At 39.2% G+C, this 20,677-nt stretch overlaps 1 protein-coding gene across 1 annotated transcript in view; it reads left to right on the plus strand.

The window, feature by feature from the left end:
- The window catches only part of LOC119901659 (potassium voltage-gated channel subfamily KQT member 3-like), a 55,076-nt gene extending 35,220 nt beyond the window's left edge, over positions 1 to 19,856 (plus strand). The window contains exon 3 of the mRNA XM_038717228.1: positions 19,487 to 19,856. Coding sequence (XP_038573156.1) covers positions 19,487 to 19,526 — 40 coding nt within the window. The 3' untranslated portion in view covers positions 19,527 to 19,856. The remainder of the gene's footprint in view (positions 1 to 19,486) is intronic.
- The last annotated feature ends 821 nt before the right edge of the window (positions 19,857 to 20,677 follow it).

The raw sequence follows: 20,677 nt of genomic DNA on the forward strand, positions 1-20,677 counted from the left end.
CTCTCTCTGCCCCCTCTGCTCTCTGTCTCAGGGTCGTAATGGAGCATCGTTTTCTAATGCCTCTGAGGCTTGTGTTGAGACACGTCTCCTTTAATATAAAGCTTCCTGCTTCCTGAATGCAGGCGATTAAGCCTTGGGTGATTGGCTGTGCCACAGGGTGTGTTTCTTCCTCCCTTTTTTTAGAAGTCAGCCTGTTTTGGCAGCAAGGATAGAAAGATAGAAAGGAACTCTCTGTGTTTGCAGAGGGGTTTTGTTGTTTTTCTTGAGGATTTGGAGAGAGTTCAGAGTCAACAGAGGGGTGCATCATTACTTTGTGTGAAACTGGAAAGTAAAATAGTGGCTGTTGCAGATTCTAGGAGTCCTGGTGGCTCTGCAGACCGATGAATTTACCTGTAATTATAGCATGAGGTTGACATTTTGGGTTCAGACTCAAATCTCTCTACAAATACTAATGGATGACGTATACTTTATGACCAAACTAAAACACTGACATTACACATGCTAAATAGGGCTGTCACGATAACCGCAAAATTGAAATAATACGCTATTGGTCAAGCCCACCGCGGTTCATATTGTACACTTTAGGGCTTGTTAAATTAATAAGTGAGTGCTTCAAAAGTTCCACAACCATAACGAGCTCTGTAACAGTTCAAGGATGGATCGTCATGGGCTGTACGTGACCCGACTTCAAACTTGGAAGCTGCAAGTGTTGCCATGTATTGTGTTGTTTTACTGTTTATTCTAAAAGTTAGCTAACTTGGCGTTAGCATATTGCGCGGCTAATGTGGCTAGCAGGCTCGGCAATATTAGACTAACGTTGTAATCCTGAGGGACAGTCCAGAGAAACTGAATGGTAAGCCTCATTTGAAGATCGCTATCTAACGAGCGTAGTGTGTCGGATGCCTTCAGCTGTTTTTCATGTTGCTTTCGTTGAAATTTAGCAATAATGTTACCACAGCGCAGTGGTTACTTGTGAACAGCCATTCGGCTCCACACCGTGGCGCGTGTGTGTGTCGCTGCGTATGTAAATTGACTTGATATATATGATATGTTTGAAAAAGACACGGTCAAACTACAAAAAGGAGTTTGTTTGGCAATGTTGTTGACTAGCACCCGGCAGCTAGCGTGCTCCGACCATAAAGCTGCTGTTAGCGGCTTGCTGTGCAGTGAGGTGACAGACACTCTTACTATGCTATATGGCACCAAATTACTTCATTGGTGAAAGATGCGATAATGGGTTACATATTGCCGCAGTGGAATTACACCGCGACAGCCCTAATGCTAAACATCACAATGTTAGCATTTTGAGCATTTTAGCACCCTGATGTCTTCAGTGAATATTATTTTGTCAGATTAAAAACTATAACCACACACAAAATGACCAGGGGTCTCATTTATAAACAGGGCTGGAAATGTGTGGACACCACTTCCCAAGCAAAGGTTGTGATCCTCCACGCAAACTCTGAGGCCTGTGTACGCACATAAACTGGAGAATTGAGAAACGGCGACTCACATGGCAGAAGAATGAAACATTTGAAATGGATACTGATTGTGTAAAATAAATTGAAATGTTACCTCTGAGTATTATAGGCCAATAAAATAATCTAATATTATAGGAGTTCATTTGTAAAACAGATGGAAGCCTTTCTCAATAAACACATGTTTGACTGATCTTCCCTGAAGTGCACAATAAAAACATAATTTAAGATTCTTTGCAGCACACACAAAAAGATCCAGATTTAGGATAATAAACACAAACACAGATCTGTTTTTGCAGAAGAACGCCTCAAATATGTTGCACAGTTTAATCAGGAATCATATTAATTAATACTCGCATGCAGTGCAATGTATTTTCATAAATAAGGTGAACAGTCGAGCAAATACGAGTGCATATATTGTTATAACATGTTATGGTATTCGAATTTAATTCAAATAGGGGAGAAATACATTTCCACAGGTGCTAACTTTCTTGTTTCACTTTCTATGAGTGTCTTGGTAGTCATTTTACAAATGATCTTTTCATTAAGAAGATATTAAAGCTTTAAGGGAGCTGAAAGTGCTGACATGACCTTTGTTTTAGTAGCCTCTTATTAGTATTCATAATATGACTCAGAGTTTTCAGTAGATAATTAGTTACTTCAAAGTTACAGATCTGTTTGTCTATCAGCAGAATATATTGTCGATATATACATGGTTGTATGTATATTTATGTTTGTCACTGAATATATAAATATATAATATATTTCTGCAAAAGGATGTGATCATTTTCATGTCAGTCTTCTCTTTAGCACTAGCTTGTTTTTTCAGACCTGCCTGAGTGTGGAAGGGAAGGTGAGCTGTAGACCCATGAGGTGTCATGTTAGCATGAAAATGGGATCCTAAGTGAATGAGCAGAGGCAGGGAGGGTATATCCAGTGATGTTTAACACATATTGAAGCCAAATCGCTGGCAAAGATGCCGGCCCACGTGTGGTGTTTGAAGGGCGGGAGAGGACACAGCGGGAGATGATGGCAGAGGGACTGAGGGGACTGCTGACTTGACAAGTTGGATTTTCCAATTCCAAATGTTTGTAAAGGGCAGCAGCAGCTCCTGTTTGAGAGGACAATGACTTCTTACTGCGTCTGATTAGTTTTATTCACTTTCTTCCGGACAACGACAGCTGGGATCAGATCAAGGATGTTTGACTGAACCTTTGTCCTTCTTTCCACTTTCTACATCCTAGTAATCTTTGAGAACAAGCCAAGATGGCAACTGTAAACACGGTGATGGTGCAAACAAAAAGTCATTTTGCAATACTAGAAAATCTCATGACAATCAATGACATTTGATCCCAATTTCCTCATTTCATGGTTTGCTGACAAAGAAACACTTTGCTGCAGCTGTAAATAGCATGGCGTTGTAGTTTTCTTTCAGGAGCGTTTCCTATTCTCATAATGCATCTGAATAAGGTGTACATATTATGCTGGCTACATGTTTTAACCCAACTGAGGCAGATTAGCTAGTAAAAACAGACATTACATAGTAAAAAAAAATTTAAATGCATAAAAATGCTACATCACTGAACCTCAAGCCACAACAATAAGTAAGAAATCATCACAATATTCAAATTGTCAACCATGAAAGTTTAAGAAACAACCACATCAAGTTCTACAATAATTTTGTGACCAGACAAAGAGCAAAGTAACTAAATACTCAAGTACTTTTATTATTATTATTTTATTTATATTTTCCCATTTCTACTTTTAACTCTTTGTTGTGGTCACTAGTTCAATTTATGAACTCATTTGCATGCTGCATTGCTGCAGTTGAAACTAGCTGACAAGATGTAGACTTGTTCAACCACCTACAACATTCAGGTACTCCATTTTGTTCATTCTTCTTGAATGTTTTTTTTATAATTAATAACATTTTAATTCCTACAAAATGTATACATAACTTCAGGACAAGAGGATTTTTCCTATGTGGGTTTCTTTGTTTACTTGAATATAGACACTTGAATGATTATTTACTCAATCAATTAATCGTTTAGTCTATAAAATGGAAGAAATAAATGAAAAAATGCTTATTACAACTTCCTAAAGCCTAAGTTGATGTCTTGAAAAAGCTTGTTGTATTGAACCAACAGTCCAAAACCTAATTTGCTATGACATAAAATAAAAGGAATTGCAGCAAAATTGAACAACTAAGAATGTAGAACCTAGCTTTGGAGAATCACCGAAGTTGCATGACTTATATTTAATTTGGAGCATGAAGCTGACATTATCACATCTAAAATCAATGGAAATGTGACACAACACAAACTTTCCATTAAAAAACACAAAAGAATCTGCAGAAAAGCCCTCAGTGTTGTGTCTGCATCTTCTCTTCTCTCCACGTTCTGCTCCTCTTGATAACTCATGATGTTCGCGACTGTCTGCTAGATGATGGATGAGGAGCTCAGGACCAGACGAGGGTGAGTGCTCCTCCCACTCCATAGCCTTTAAGAGATAATTTAAGGGATAATTGGATCTGGAAAACATTTGGGCTCTGGGACGTGCAGATGTCTTTTTCTTACTCGCATAATGCAATCTGCAGAACAGATGGCACGGAGCATTTAGATGGAGGAGACCACACCGCTGAGCTGAAGCTAAAAAATATTATTTTACCATATCCATCTATTCATCTGCTGTTAGACCCAATATCTTTATTCCATTAAGGTCACAGTATTTGTTTCGGAGAAACTTTGCTGATCAAAGAGCTGCAGGATTACTAACAAACATCTCATCAATCCCTCATTTAAAGTGAAGACCTAGGGTAGGAAATCAGCAAGTCTATAAACACTTCAAAAACTCTTGAACCTCCTACTGATCTCTTTAAAAGTGAGGTATCTTCCACCATTGAGTTCATATAGTTACTCTGTACATTCTGTAGTGATCTGATTATTCCTGACTTTAAGCTGTAAATTAGTTTTTCAGGAGAGTGCCATCCCAGGTTTCTTGTTTAGGGTAACTGATTCAGAAGAATCTGGTTAATAATAATAATAATAATAATAATAATAATAATAATAATGAGTCCACATCTTTTTATAGGATGAGGTTGGGATGAAATTACAAGATGTTTATTAAGTAAAACCAGGAAGTCCTCATGCCTAAACAACAAAGTGGGTAATTTGCACTGTTCAAAATAACCCATGACCAAGACAATGCATGTGTGTTTCCTGTGGGTTTAGTTTAGTCTAGGCAAATAAAACAACTTGATAAGGAAAACATCACGTCACGGTTAAAACGAACCGACTTGACTCCTGCTGGCGGGTCTGGACAGGAAGCACCGGGAGAATTCCCGGGACACAAAAGCATGTCAGTCTAAACCTATCACATCGATCCCACCTAAACTCAGAGGGAAGAAGCTCTAATGTGCAGCCTTTCAGCCTGACAGACTTGCAGAATGAGTGTGTGTATGTGTTTGTAGCTGTGTGGTCTGAGCATGTGCGGAGCCTGCTGACATTTTCCAGCCTGCTCAGGCTTGTGAATAATTGATCACAGGCCTCACCTCTTTTCAGGCTGTGTTAGTTGCCCTCAAACGTTAACTCACTTGTCTGTCCAACCTCTCCTTTGGTCTGTCAATCACTCTCACTCTCTCTTTCTATATAAATGTATTTGACTGTCTTCTTCTTTATTCAATTATCTGAATTTCCTGCTGTGTGTCTCCATGTTCCACATTTTTTGGATTTAGTTTTAACTTCTCAAAGGTAGGGTTGGGTATTGTTTCAAATGTATAAATTCCGATTCCCATTCTACTTACTGAATCTGGTTATTATCGAATCTCGGTTCTAATTCCAATCCCTCACCACAAATCTTGTCAGCACTCTGTGCCTGTGTTTGAAACAGGTAAAAATGCTGTCTCAGAAGGTGTCTGACAGCGAGGCATCAAGTGCTGTCTGAAACGGATCAAATGATCTATTCCTGTTTTGTAAGATGGCTTTAAACTGCCCCCGTAAATCTATGTGGATACAATAGCTAACGAAAAAATTGACAAACAAGCTAAATTTGTTTACAAATAGGCTATACGTTTTTAGTAGTTTTTTAACTTTGATTTTTGAAAAGTTAGCGAGAAGTAAACACTGAACTATCATTTTAGCCTGTGACTATAACCAACAAAGTTTGTTAAGTATGTTTTCTGAGATGTCTGTTAGTCATTTGCCTTTTCAGTAGCTAGCTAGCTAACTAAGGCTAGTGACTGACCGCCAGAAGAGAAGCACGTTGGCATGCTGACGTCACACGTTGCTGCAAGTGCTGCCCTAAAGGGCTGTTTGAAACAAATGTTCCCTGAACGCCTTCACATGAAATGTCAGTGGTGTTCAAGCCCTTGCCAGGCCCCAGTCCAAATACAAATGCAATTTTTCACCACGAGCCCAACCCAGCCCGATACCAATATCACTGTCTCCGATGCGCACACTCTCTGATGCATGCAAACACATTACTAAGAGGTAAACTTATTTTAGGCTTCCAACATAAGAACTAGTGCCAATTATTACCACAAGCAAATTAGTTAGTAAGATTTACGGCTTACCTTTCTTTCATGTTGAGTAATAGAAAAGCAATTCAAATCCGTTGAACAGTGTTCATGTATGATGGTCATCGTTCACTGTTTATTTGGGTTGCTGTGTGTTGTGAAGAAAAAGTATCACATTCACCGTTGAATGCGAGATGTCCTCCTCTACTCCAGCATCCTCCCTGCTGTGCTGAAAACACGTTTGCTGCTACTGCTGCCTGCAGGTACGCTTAACACATGACAGGCGAGTCTTGACAACAAAGGAAGGGTCTTCTCATGTTGACTCCACCAGCTCAGCAAATCTTGAGTCATACTCCTTGCTGAAAGGTTAAGGCTGTGGTATATGTGGACCTCATCCACAGCTGTGTGATAACCCTGGGCAACAGGGCTCTCTTTTTTGATGCTGGTCACCTCGCTAGCTGACTCCTCAGTCGTATTTCCGCCGGTTGCCTCGATAGCATGCGATCCAACTCTTTGCATCTTGCAGGATGGCATCTCTGTCAGCGGCACAGAACATCCTCAACTGGTTAAATTTTGGCCACAGGAATATTGCCAATGGAGTGGCTCAATCTGGACCTTTTTACTAATCCACTCCAAGTTGTACTAGCGGATGGTGGCTTAATAAGACATGACGCCTCGGCCTCTTATGCCACAACACATCTACTCTCTGTAGATTATCTTATGTCTTGTCTGTTATCATGTTTCTTTATCTGTCTTTTAATTATCTTCTCATCTGGTCTTTGTGCCTGGTTTTTAAGGTTTGTTGTTGGAACTGTGTTGTTGTTCTGCGTCCTCTGTCTGTTGTTTATGTTATTTTATTTAATCCCGGTACCCTTTTCCCACTGGAGGCCTTTGTCTCCTGCCAGGCCGTTATTGTAAATAAGAAACTGTTCTAAATTAACTTGCTTGATAAAATAAAGGTATATAAAAAAAGTTGAAGTAAATGCTTATCATGTTTGAGCCTCTTGCTCCTTTGCACCAAATCTCCTTACTTTAGGTATTGCATTTTGCTCTTTTTCAGTGAAACAAAGCCTAAGTTTGAGCATTTGCTGCGGTCCGCAGTGGTGGACTGAATGGAAACAGAAGGACTCTCTTCTTCATGCTTTGTTGATGTACTGCGCAATAAATGATGTGACGTTCCTGGCAGATAAGAGGAACGTTCATGGACTGTAAAATGCTCACTGCAGTTCAGTTGGCAACGCCACTGAAATGTGCACAAACGTTTCCAACATGGAACCCGTTCTCAATAACCAACCCTATTCAAAGGTTAAACCGAACTATGAACCCTCAAATAAAAGCTGATAGTTAGATAAAATCCCAATCTTAAATTTTCTTCAATAATACAGTTAACTGGCATGAAAAATCATGACCAGGTAAAAACATATATACATACATACATACATATATATATATATATACACATACATATACATATATATATATATATATATATATATATATATATATATATATATATATATATATATATATATATATATATATATATATATATATACACATACATATACATATATATATAGAGAGAGAGAGAGAGAGAGAGAGAGAGAAATTCAGGGTAAATTCAGCAAAAAGTAGATTTTGTTGATTGTCTGCACTACTTTCATTTAATACAACAGTTAGAGTCTTAACAGAAATACTGTTTTCAGTAACTAACTTACTTCAATTTGCTGTTCTTTCTTTCACCGTTAAGCTACCGTTAATGGAACCTAACACCTCCTGCAGATGCAGAGAATTATAGCTGAATCTGCAGCTTCCTTTGGCTTTACAGAGCTTTGATGGTGAGTTTCAGCTCATTTTTTCTGTCCGGCCCACAACTTTACTGTTTTAGTTCACTCTTACTGCTTTCATAGTGCACCGCATGACCTGCTCAGCAGCAAAAAGACACAGTTTGATACGAGCTGGTGAACTTAGCGGAGCATTTATCAGCAAAAGAGCCAGATATTTTCCTCAGGGGCTGGTGGAGACCAAACACAGAGCTTACTGAGAGTGAATACTTTCATCAGGTGGGACAAACACGAATCCAAATAAAGGATCCTCTGTAACTGCTGGATGTGTAAACAAGCAAAGTTCACCATATCAACTTAAAAGGTGATGATATGTCAATGTTCACAGCTGGTTTCTGCTACCAATAAAATCAATAAGTGTAGGTTTAAGGCCGTGAAATATAAGGTCAGCAGCAGACAAACAACAACAACTGCAGAACATTTTACACACAGTAATGCTGCTTTATTATTCTCCCAGGATAACATTGTTCAAATGTCACAACATTTGGCTTACACATCCAGTATGTGCATTAAATTTGGTGCAAATCTGTGGAGCTGCCACAAATTTTTCAATATTTTTAATTAAGTAATCATAAATATATGCTGTGGCACAAAATTTCATGTCCATGTGTCTTCGAGCATTGTCATAAGAATTCTGGTGAAAATCTGATGTCAAATATTTTAGAATAATTTATTTTGAATGAAGAAATTATTTCACTTTGCTGTGGTCTCATCCTGCCGTTTGGTTATCTGATCGTAACAATAACAATATAGGAACCTCTCTATGTTTGATGACGTCTCCATCACTTTTACCTTCTAAAGGAAGGTGTTCTGGTGTCATTCTGCCCACAAAGTACACAGGTAAGTATGTGAACACTGCTGCTGGTACTACAGCCGCTTGTGTAATCACTGTTCAGCTGCTGCAAGGTCTTTAATGTGAAACATTTGAAGTTAATATAAAACAGTATTTCTGTTAAAAGACAAAGAGAGTGCAGCAGAGATTGACACGACTCTGTGGTTTGTTGTACAACAACGTGTAAACATGGGTAAACATGGAAGTGTTGAGTTTGTATCAAGAGCAAATTAAAACAGGAGAAGATCAGAAAACAGGGAGGCTAAATGATGTAATAAAATATATGAATAAAACAGGATAAATTAGTAATTGTGTCTAATGTGAGTCTGTTTCAAATAAAGGCGTGGCTGTCTCTAGTTCAGATAACTAAAAGCCAGTATTCGAGAATTCATAGCAGTCTGGTCGCCTCATGTCTCTTTTATCAGCGTCTGTCACCGCTTGCTCACTTTCCGCCACCAGCTGTCAGTTGTTTCTCCTCCAGTCTTTCATTTGTGTCCCCCATTTTTTTCTCTTCTTATTTCTCTGGCGGCTTTACCTCATCTCCCCTAACCCCCACACTCATCCACTTTGTCTTCTCTTTGTCTTCTTATCGTTTTCTGTCAGGAGCCATCAGAGGTTCTTCCAATTTTCTCCTCTGCAATTTACTTCTCTTTCTCCTTCTTCTTCACTCTCCTCTTCCGCTGTGCACAGACAATTAAAGGGCTTCCCTGTGACTGCATCCTGCTGGACTGTTTCTATGCTGCAGACCAAGGGGATACTGCTTGCCATGCTCCATCAAAAGAGAAAAAATATACCTTATAACAACTCAAATGTTTAACTGTATACATATTTAGATTGTAAGGTAGTCACAAAGTCATAAAGAAGTTTGGTTTTGCTTTTTTTGCTTTGGGCTTTGTTTTAGATTTATAATGTATGCAAAGCTGCTGGTTTTGAGCTCAACAATGGCTTGTTTCTATTTCTCAAAATCAAAATGAAATGAAAATACGTCATCCATCATTAGTGAGTAGCAGTAGTAAGTCTTTTTACACTCATTCAAAGGATTTAGTGCACATATTTACGCAGACAACTCAAAAAATGTATATATTGTGTATAATATATTATTTAGGCCACATGAAACAAGCTTATCTTCCCTATAAAATATAACTATACAAGTGTGTTTTAGCTGAATCACAGCCACAGTGAACAGCTCTCATAATAAAACACAAGCCAGTAAAATCTGCTATTTGGTACAGGATTTCCCAAACTACCTTCTAGTGCTACAACAACATGTTTGGCACAGGATATTTCACCCTCACTATTGTTAAAACCCTAAGAGAAGCACATGTTCCCAGACACAGAAAGCTTTAGTGCACAGACCAAAGCTTTGTGCCTTTTACTGGGCTGAGACCAGTTTGGAAAATCTGTGAAGACAAGAGGCAGCAACGAAAGGAACGCTTAACGAAAAGATATGTTCTAGATGCAGCACAAAATGAATGTAAATTTCTTAATTCGGTGGATGAGAAGAATATAGAGGAGAAATGGAGCAGAGACAGAACATCAGTCACGCTGAGACACAAGCTGCAGGATCATTAATGTTGAGGAGGAGGGATATAAAATGCACATGCTGAGAGGAGATGGGATCACAACAGACAAAACAGAAAATGTCTCATTAATACCACTGACTTCTAAACAGTTTTGGACATAATGCTTTACTTGGTAACACGTTACAATATTTAACAAATAATATAAGGAGTTTAAACTAAACATAATTATTGTCCAATCCTGCTAATAAATGCTAATATTGCGTCAATGCAGGGGCAGAAAAACACCTCCTATATTCTACTTTTAGTTTTCTGCATCATGTCCCACTTGAATTAATTAGTAATATTCTCCTTATTCAGATGTACAACAATTCAGCTCATATCTGACACCCTTTTTCAAATAAAGTTTCCAAAAATTTGATTGAAATTAGCTCTAACCTCAACAGAAATGACGAGCAACAAGGTGAAAACGTAATTATTTTCTGACATTTTTTTCATAAGAATATCTCATAACAAGATGACAAAACATCATTTCCACCCCATCATCTTCAAATAAATTTGATATTATGTGTTTATTATGAAATGTAAGAGAACATATCCTGGCAGTTGTGTGTATATTTGGAGAATACCTCTCTGAATGTTTTTAAATTTCAAACAGATTTTAAATTATAATTGTTGATGGAAAAAAAAATTTCCACTATGGATTTCTTTTCTCCCACCTGACATTAGAGGAGCCTTGTGATCTTTTCCAGCCTTCCCCCCTGAGCTGAAGCATCTACCTGTGACAGACACACTCCTTCATCCTCATTCAACTCCTCTAACCTATACCCGCTGCTCTTTAACAGCCCGCCTTGCCCCCCCTTTCAAGCTCCCCACTGGCATCTGGACCAGTTGCACCGGTTACCAAGGGCAACCATGTGACTCGTTGCCATGGTAACCCCACTGGATGGGCAGGCGGGGGGTCTGTTTTGCCTTCACTTTGGTTGTGACGCTCAGACGTTTAAATTCTGATGCGGTGCTGATACGATGCACTCAGCAGCCACTCAGCAAGCGATTGAAGCTGTCAGAGGATGTTTGAACTGTGCTGCTGCTGCAAACAGTAGAACCGTAGCAACGGGGAGGTGTTCATATATAAAAGACAGAGCTGTAACCCTCTGCTGAGTATGCTGACTCCATCAATGGCTGTCTATATTTAGCATGTTGGTGGGCGTGCTTGTTCAGATTAGGAAGTGTGTGTGTGTCTGTTGTGTGTGTGTGTGTATTTGCTACAGCACGATGACACAGCCATGTACAACAAAGAGTCTCAGTTGCTAGGCAACCTCATCCAAAAATGCTCACTAACAAAAAGATAGTAGGCCTATGTATGCAGCAGCAGGTTCTCAGCAGGAGGTGTAACAAGGGAGCAACCTCGGGGGAATGTCATCTCTAAAAACAATCATTTGTGTACCTGCATGCTCGTGTGAAAACATTGTTATGGTGATTTTCCTTACACAAAGGATCAAAAGTTTAATTAAAAATAATATTATGTTCACCTAATGTCAATTGGAGTACCCTGCAGAAGATGTGGGAATAGAAAATGGATGGATGACAAGGCATTTTATAATATTTTGGTTACTGGGTGGGGCAGTGCTGCTGTGGTTAGCACCGTCGCCTCCGAGCTGCTGGACCTAATGTAGCCTGAAGCAGAGATGTCCAGTTGGCTTCAGAGTTCTTGTTTAACTCCACACCTCCAGATTTTTATCATTTTCAAACTGGTAGTACTTAACCCAACCGACAGACTCAGAACTGCCAGGACTGCACTTTTACTGGTCAATACTGGCAATAAAATCTGAAAAAAATTGCTGAAAAAGTTTGACGAATATGCCTCAAACTAAGGTTTAAAAAGCATTTTCCCCGACTGATTATACTAACGTAAGGGGTCTACTGCGCATGCGTCACTACTACTACGCATGCGCAGACCCTTTACGTTAGTGGAACCACGTGATTGACTGAAATATGTTTCCCGCCTCGGCTGTTAAAAGAAGACGATTAGCATTGTCACATTGAACTTTCTGGAGATAAAACTGGCCCTTGATGACCTCCAGAGGCCGGTGGCAGAAGTTCAAGTCACTCTTTGCTTCAGAAAGCTTTCCAGTTCCTCTCTGCACTGCAGTTTTAGCCAAGTTGAGTAATTAGTTGGTGGAGAATGACCTTGGTTAATTACATCACTGAGAGTAGAGCAGCACAGAAAGTGTAGGAAACTTCATAATGCTGATTAAACATGTCTCTGGGCTGAATTTCGATGGGTGTTTGACAACAGCAGAGGTCAGATATCATTATCTGAATTCTGACAAGCCAAGCCTTTTTTGTAAACTGTTGGTGCAAAGAAAAAAGTTCCTTGTACATATTGAAGCGGTGGAAGCTTCTCTTAATCCTCTCCATAGATGTAGTTATGATGTTTTAATAGTGACTGATACAGAGACAAATTCAGGACAAATTAAATTGATGTTTGAAGATAGCAGATGAAAAGCAGCACACAGGAAAAAAGAAATAAACTGGCCTGATGGAGGCCTGGGAAACAAAAGGGTAAGCACATTTGGACTCTGGAGGAAAAAGGGGCAAGGTTTCTAGGAGGACAGGGCTGTTGGCGAGGAGGTGTGAGCTCTCCTCCTAGTGGCTTGAGTCCAAGCCAATAGGAGGAGAACTGAATGGGAAAAAGATGCCAAGGGTTATAGAGTAACTACCTTCTATGCAGGGACTGCAGTTGCATAGGGGCCTGCAGTAGTTGCAGGGCAAGTAACTTACTTGTCATGTTAATAAAGTTTTTATTTTAAGTAATCTAACAATGTAATCAATTATTTTGTATGAGGTATTGAGTGTGTGCCAGTGTATCGCAGTAGGTATTTATAGTAGTCTGTGAATTAAGCCTCTTACTCCATGGTGTCTCTGTCTCATACCTAATGTCATTCAGATTCAATAACAATACAAAAACATAAAATACTGTGACAGTTTTAATGTTAAAGATGTGGAATGAGGGCCCACACAAAATTCTTAGGACTTGCGCACTGCTGTCCAGTCCACACAGAAGAATAGCTAGCTAGTGAAGTGACAACAACAGGGAAATTAAAACGATATGGAGTACAATTAAAACCTACTTTAAGAGAAATACGGGAGAGCAGTAAGCACGAGTTGAGAGCAATAAGAGCTGAAGGGGACAGCTGCTGCCACCATTAGGTACTGATGATGATGAAGACGAGGACGTGGCCCCCAACACATTCAAACTTCTACAGCCTGAAACACTGTGCACTTTTCTGAGCAAGCATGCGAGTAATGCCATATTTACAAAAATGACATAACCTCGACTGTTTAACAGACAGCATCTGAAAAGTAAAAACACTACAAGAACTAACCAAGATGTTGATTGTGGATAACAACTGCATTGCTGCAAGCTTTGGGGCAGTCTGCATGGTTTTACTGCTTGCAGAACGATCTTTTTCCAAACTGAAACTTAAAATTTCTTACCTGAAGAGCTCAATGGGAAAGACCTGTTTATCTGGTTTAAGAGGTTTGCACAGCGAAAAGCTCAGGAGGCTGTGCCTATAATGTAAGTTAAACTGATTTATTATTTATTTGACTAGTAATCAATCTAGACACTTGTGTTTTGTGTTTATAATGCCTGTATGTGCAGGCATGAAAAATTTTGTCAATGTGCTTAATGTCATTGATCATCATCTTTTTCATGTGTGTCATTGTGTACTGTCACTAATAGGATCATGTTTTTATATGTGTGAACATGCGCTGTCACCGGTTAGGCTATGTTTTATTCTTTTATGGTGCTCCAACACCGATTTGGTCAACTAGGTTATGACTCATCTTCTTTACAGAATGCTGTCTGGTTTCATTTAATTTAGGTGTACTGTGCAGTGCATTTGGCTGTGGCTGGTCGTTTTAAAGCTGCAAGCTTTCACTTCTTTAATTTGCTATTGACATTATGCTTCTTTGATTGTGAAGGCCCGCTGTGACCATCTTGCAACTTGTTTCGCCCCTGGATGGAAGAATAGATTGAGGTTGGGCACAAAACGAGAGGATGATGTAGATATGAGAGTAATAAAATGATTGAGGATGTGTAGATGGAAAGGTGGACCAGAAATATTGATAAAAAGAAAAGATTGATGTATAAGATGTTAAAAAAAGAAACTGAAAGTAAAACAGGAATGTAAAAAAATTAGTAGTAGATCCGTCCATAAAGAGCACTGCTGCGCTACGAGCAAAGCAGGTTGCTGTCTACACTTGAAGGATAAGTGCACTTAGGACCTTTCATCAGTCTGACTGGATGCTTTTGTGGTGTTATGTCACCTGACAGTTAAAATGGTGTGTTCTTGCCCGGAACTGTCCCTCACAGTTGGCACTTGCTTTTAGGCTGCATGCATAAATCCTGCCTCCTGCGCTCTTTAGTGGGAGTGAGTTACACTAACTTCATAAGCTGAATTTAATGGTCTTTTGGCTAAAATCAAATTACTTTGACCCCTAAATTTACATATTTGAACAATTAGAATCATCATGACAGTGCTGGCCTTTCAGGGAACTTAACTTGTAGTTACCTAACTGCTAACAAGCTAGATAGCTCTCAGTAATGCAGGACGAACACGTACTGAGCATGCAGGAGATACCGATGACTCAGCAGTTTGAGAAACAACGTGAATGAAAAGTAAGTCTTTTGTTTGGTGGAGTAACCTCTTTTAATGTGATTGTGGCACCTTTTCACCTTAGTGATAATTTAATTAATTTTAATTCATTTATAAACTCCTGCACTTTAATAGCTCCTGTGTTTTCTGCTCATGTTCAAAAGTTTCTGCACATTCAGAATCTCTCCCTCATCAGTGTTCTCTGACATGTGGAGAAGGAAATCGTAATATTACGACAACAACGTAATTTAATGAGAGTTCATGATTTGCCCTATAGTCTGCTAGTGCATTATGTTATTGCTTAGCTGGTTAAATCCCTTGCAGACTGTTTGACCGACACCGTTTGGGACTGCATGTTGCAAGTGAAGCCGAAAGTAAGGCCCCATCCACACTACTGCGTTTTTTGAATTAAAACGGAGACCTTTTGCTACATTTGCACCTCCCGTCCAGACTGAAAACGAAGACTTAAAATGAAGACTTAAAACGGAGCAGAAACACAATGCTGCTGACCAGGTTTTTGACATCGTATTTTTATAATAATATTATGTACCGTGCAAATAACACTTATCTGCCTAAACTCGTACTGTGCATGTCGCCGTTTCCTTTGTGACGACTTCCAGTCTGTTTTCCGACGCCACACTCCCATGTTACATTCAGTAACAGTCACAGCTCATTATTTAGGGTTAGGGGTTAGGGGTTAGGGTTTTGCCAAAAGTCATCAGTGTCCTGAATGTCAGACTGCCTTCTTGCTTGTTCAGTGTGGTTTTGGATTAATATGGTTACCTGAAATTTTGGATTGTTATTGTTTCTTTCCTGTGGGTTTTGAACTATTTAAGTTTTTTGGATACCTTGCTTTGTGGAATTACCCTGTTGGTTTTGACTGCTCACCTCATGTTTGGTGACTTTGCAACTGTAAGTTGTGCACCTTGTGTTGGTCAATAAATTCTGTCAATCTAATCCTGCCCTGCATCTGTGTCCTGTCAAAATCCTGTTTCTCACCCGGTAAATCTGACAAGCGGGTTCACTTGATTAATATCACGGCATACACCGGTGTCGCATCAGCTGGGTGGAGTTGATTAGCTCTGTGACTCAGTGTTATCAGTTATTTTTCACTGTGTGAGAAAATTTATGTGTGGCTTCACAACATGTGAAAAATGTCAATTGCGTGGCACGAGATCTCGCACAGACATTATACTGCAGAATGAATCATTTTACTTGAATGCATGACTTAGGCTAAATCCACATCCAAATACAAATACTTTTGCTACATTTGCACCTCCAGTCCAGACTAAAGTAGCGAATCCGAAGACCTAAAACAGAGAAGTTTGAAAATACTGCCGACCCTGTTTTGATCATAAAGACGCTCACATTTGGCTTCCTGATTGGGTCTTATTAGTCATGCAAAGCAGAAATACAATGCTACTGACATTTTTTGTTTTGCTATTTTTTATTTAAAAAAATTGTACTGTGCAAATAACACTTATACACCTGTAGTGTGCATGTCGCTGTATTTACTCTGCGATGACTCCCAATCTGTTTTCCGCCGCCACAGTCTCTTTGTACTCCCATGTTACTTTCAGTAACAGTTCCACCTTGTTGTCGGTCCATGAAAAAAGTAGTGTGGTTCTTCGTCTGTAGTTATACTGTCTTTTTTTTGCTAATAGTAGAATAGAATGCTGTAGAATAGAATGTTAGCTTCATGTTTACACTGGCACGTGCATGTCCAGTGTACGTGAACGGCAACTAGATGTGCATTTTCAGTCATTTTAATATAGATGGAGATCAGTTCTGATACACAGCTAAAACGCTGGTGTGGACGGAGATCGTTTTTTGTTTTAAATCTCCGCAAAACAAACATGTAGTAGTGTGGATGTAGCGTTAAACTTGTAATAATTATTACTTGTATAATTATAAGTATTTTGACTTTAAGGTATTGGTACTTTTACTTAGTAAGTAAAGGATCTGACACTTCTTCCACCACTCGTCAACTGTGGTGCATTTAAAGTGTAAGCTGCATGTCGTCGACCTACCGTTGAATTTGTTTTCCATATAAAACAGATTGGGTTTGCTTTACACAGTTTGATGAAAGTATTTGAAAGTTATTTTTCAGATCAGCTGCGCAGTAACTGACAGCTATACTGATTCTTGATCTGTCCTGAACACTTTAAAGGTCACACTGTCAGCCTCTTGTGCAGACTAAAACAAATGACCCAGAATTCCTTGCAGCTGCTATTTTAGTCCGGCTCAGACCAGACTGTGGTTTTAGAGAGTCTCCAGAGGCCCACACTTCAGCAGCGTCTCAAACCCACGCAGGTGTCCACCTGTCTGAGACACCATGATTCAACTATATGATGTTCTCTGCTTCCGTAATGACAAACTGTACGTCAACACATATTTATCCTGCGAGACACTGTTCAGCCTGATCTATGACACACAAGTTCCTGCATGACTCAGTGTCTCTATTCCCCCTATGTTCAGATCAGCCTTCGCTTAATAGGTTCTGGCTTAAATTATAGAAAGTATATTGAATCTTTCCTTCAGGCTCTCAAACAACATTCAGGCCACTGAAACTCCAACCCAACGCAAAACTGAAATTAGACCAGTTTTTTTATATATTAAAATAAACTCAGTATGCCTGGACTTTGGGGGGGGATTCATTGATTGCTTGCCTATACTTCAGGAGCACCTCTTTTAAGCCACATCGCTTTTTTTTTGGTTGCTTATCAACACGCCCAGCGGGAGGTGAACGTGCTATAAAACACTTGCTCGGTTGAGACCTAGGCTGACATGTGGACATGAGAAGTGCTTGGAATGTTCAAAGATTTATTTGTGTGTACGTATGAAAATTAACAATTTAAGCATTGATTTTCTTCATTAATATTTCTGATGCAAATACCAGTTTCTCTGAACATTGCTACAAGTAACACACTTGTGCCTATGGGTCATTGATTACAGCAAACAAGTACATTCTTTTCATGCACTGTTCAACCAGACAGGAATGCTGCTCAACCAATTCACTTTACGATTCAGTTTACGTTTCGAACTGATTATAGAAATGACCTCAGATGGAAATTTTATTATGATTATGATGAATTGTACAGCCGGTTGTATCCACCTGATCAGACACTCTTCTCCTTATTGCGTTTCACTGTTTTTTTACATAGCATGTCTCTTCCCCTTTCGCCTCCTTCTCCTTCCCTCAGTCACACTTCCTCAGTCTCAGCTAACATCTCCATTTTCTTGTTCAGTCAGTCAGTTGGATGGCGAGCAGCTCTGGTGATAGTGGAACAGATTAGCACACCGTATTGATAGCTGAGGAAACGCTGAATGATCGCCTTGATGGGAGAAAGAGAACAAGTGTTAAGCTGCTAACAGTGTCATGCTGACTATTTCCCAAGGGCTACACACTCCAAAAAAATGTCCCAGATAATGAATTATTTTATCTGATAGTGGCTCGAAATATTTTCTTAAAATAGGTCACTTTTATTAATACAATTCAAAGAGAAATTGGAGAAACCTGAAAACAGAGACACATCCACCTGAAACACTTCTTACTCACAGCATCCTGGACAGGGAAGCATTTCTAACGCTTTCACAGATACATACATAGGTGACAATGATTGTTGATTACAGTATTGAATACAGTTTAATCAAACCATAACCACATACAACTAAACATAAAACTGCGTGAGGTGAAATGTTTCCAGCAGCTCAGAGAAGCACCCAGGTCTGCTCAGGATGGCAGATGCTGTGTCTGATAGTTCTCACTACAGGAAGGGATTAGAGGAGTTAATATATTCTGCTGTGACTTTGTCTGAAGCCAGAGGGACCTCTGGGACATTTGCATTTGTTTGTCTCTGTGGAGCTGCCTTATACACTGGGAGGTTACTGAGCGTGTGCGTTGATGCTGTTATTTCCTTTAGATGTTTTCAGAAATGAAGAAAGTGTGATTATCTGATTAGGCCACTGGGATGATAAATGTCTGGTTCTGTGATTTTCTATCATTGTAAAGTGAATATCTTTGGTTTTGGACAAAAGAAGACATTTTCACGGTTTTATGGGAATTTAAAGAGACTAAATAATAACTCTTAATTAGAAAAAATGGTCAAAAAATTAATCCACGATGTTGCAGTCATACTGACATTGATGTATTTATCTTGTTAATTGGATTTTTTCTTTTTGTTTTTGGTATTTTTAGCTTCACTGACCTGGCACCTGATTGGAAATTTCAATGAAGCTCACTATCTTGATTTTATTTTTCCTAGAGAAAAGTCAGAAATCCCACATTTGGATTTGTACACACAGGAAAGGTTTTCTCTTACTGTTAGTAAGATATAAACAGAAATTTAAATTTAAAAGACTGAGTTGGTTATTTACTTCTGAAAGATCAATGCTAGCCACTTGTGGGGAAAAATCCTGGGAGATGAGGAAAAGCAGCCTTTGTCAGGATAAACGTTAGCCATGTACAGTAGCTTTTCAATCTGTGTATGGTTCGTGATTATTTCGTTTTAAACCAAAACGGCAAAATAAACCAGCTGAGTTTTGTTCTATCTATGATTTATATGACGGTGTTGTATCCCTACTGGTTTTAAAATTAACTGGCTGCTGTACACGTGCGCCTGTTATTTCCAACAGCTATGGTCTGTGTCAGGCTTCATCCAACCAGAGGGAATGATCACCGACCCTCTGCAGCGCACCAGGTCGCTCCCGCAACCTCCTGTCCTTCGCCCTGTACGGTCCAGCGCATCTCATGAAGAAAATAAAGGTCAGGTCGAAACAGTGAAGAGAGGATGAATGAAAATTAACCAAACCTCTTAATCTGTGTATTATTCATTAATATACAGCTCACTTTAATTAATAACAGTTGGATGTCCTGACAACAATCAGTAAATAAATTTGATACTGAAGAAATCTTAAAAACTGGAGGATTCTCAGGCAACATCTGAGGCCTGACTAAAAACCCACCTATGTTGATGTTCAAGTTCGTCTTAATTACATTTAAGTAGCACACAAAGCTACACAAATCGGACACATTAAATATCAAAATCAATATTTTTCAATTTTGAAAAAAAAAACAAGGAAAAACAACTTGTTTTTTTGTTTTTTCCGATTTGTCGCCCAGCCCTAGTTTCAGGCACTAATTAGGTTACTGTTAATACTGATAAAGACCAGTGTGTTGACCTCGGTGAGCTATAGAATAAAAAGGTATACCTAACAAACAAATACATTGCACAAACTATTGAACCTATGAAGTTTTTTCCTCTTTTCATTTTGGTCACTCTGTCTCTGTAGAAGCCACAGGTGTGTGTTAGCAGTGTGAACACAGCTGCAGCTTGTTAAAATAATGAGCAGGTTTTGTTGTTTCTCAGTACTGGTATTATCTGTGCTGTTTATTGGAACACCTACATCAAACTTCCCAGTAATTAATTTAACGAGCAGCAGCTGTGTTTGACCTGTTGTGACTCTGTGGAAATGCACTATTGCTGAAGTGCAGTGATGAGACCTACAGGCAGCAAGTAAAAGACACACAGCGCATTATATGACATTTGAAAGGAGCTGAACACCTGGTGCACTGCATTAATTGTGGGAGTGGGACTGGACATTTGGTTTATCCATCAAGACCTTGAGAATTATTGCAGCCATCGTAAAATATCACAATGTGTATTCCAGATATAGTTTGTTCAGCTAGTCATGACTCGCTGGTAAATATATTACAAGGTCTCCATCATAGACTGTATAAAAGAAGTGGACGTTAGTCACTGTGACGTCACCTGTTGGCTTGTGGACTTCCATTTTGAAGCCTGGAGTTTGGCAATTTGGCCGTCG

The sequence above is a fragment of the Micropterus salmoides genome, unplaced genomic scaffold (assembly GCF_014851395.1).
Source record: "Micropterus salmoides isolate LMB-PRFRI ecotype aquatic unplaced genomic scaffold, ASM1485139v1 Ms_hic_scaffold_14, whole genome shotgun sequence".
Lineage (NCBI taxonomy): Eukaryota > Metazoa > Chordata > Actinopteri > Centrarchiformes > Centrarchidae > Micropterus > Micropterus salmoides.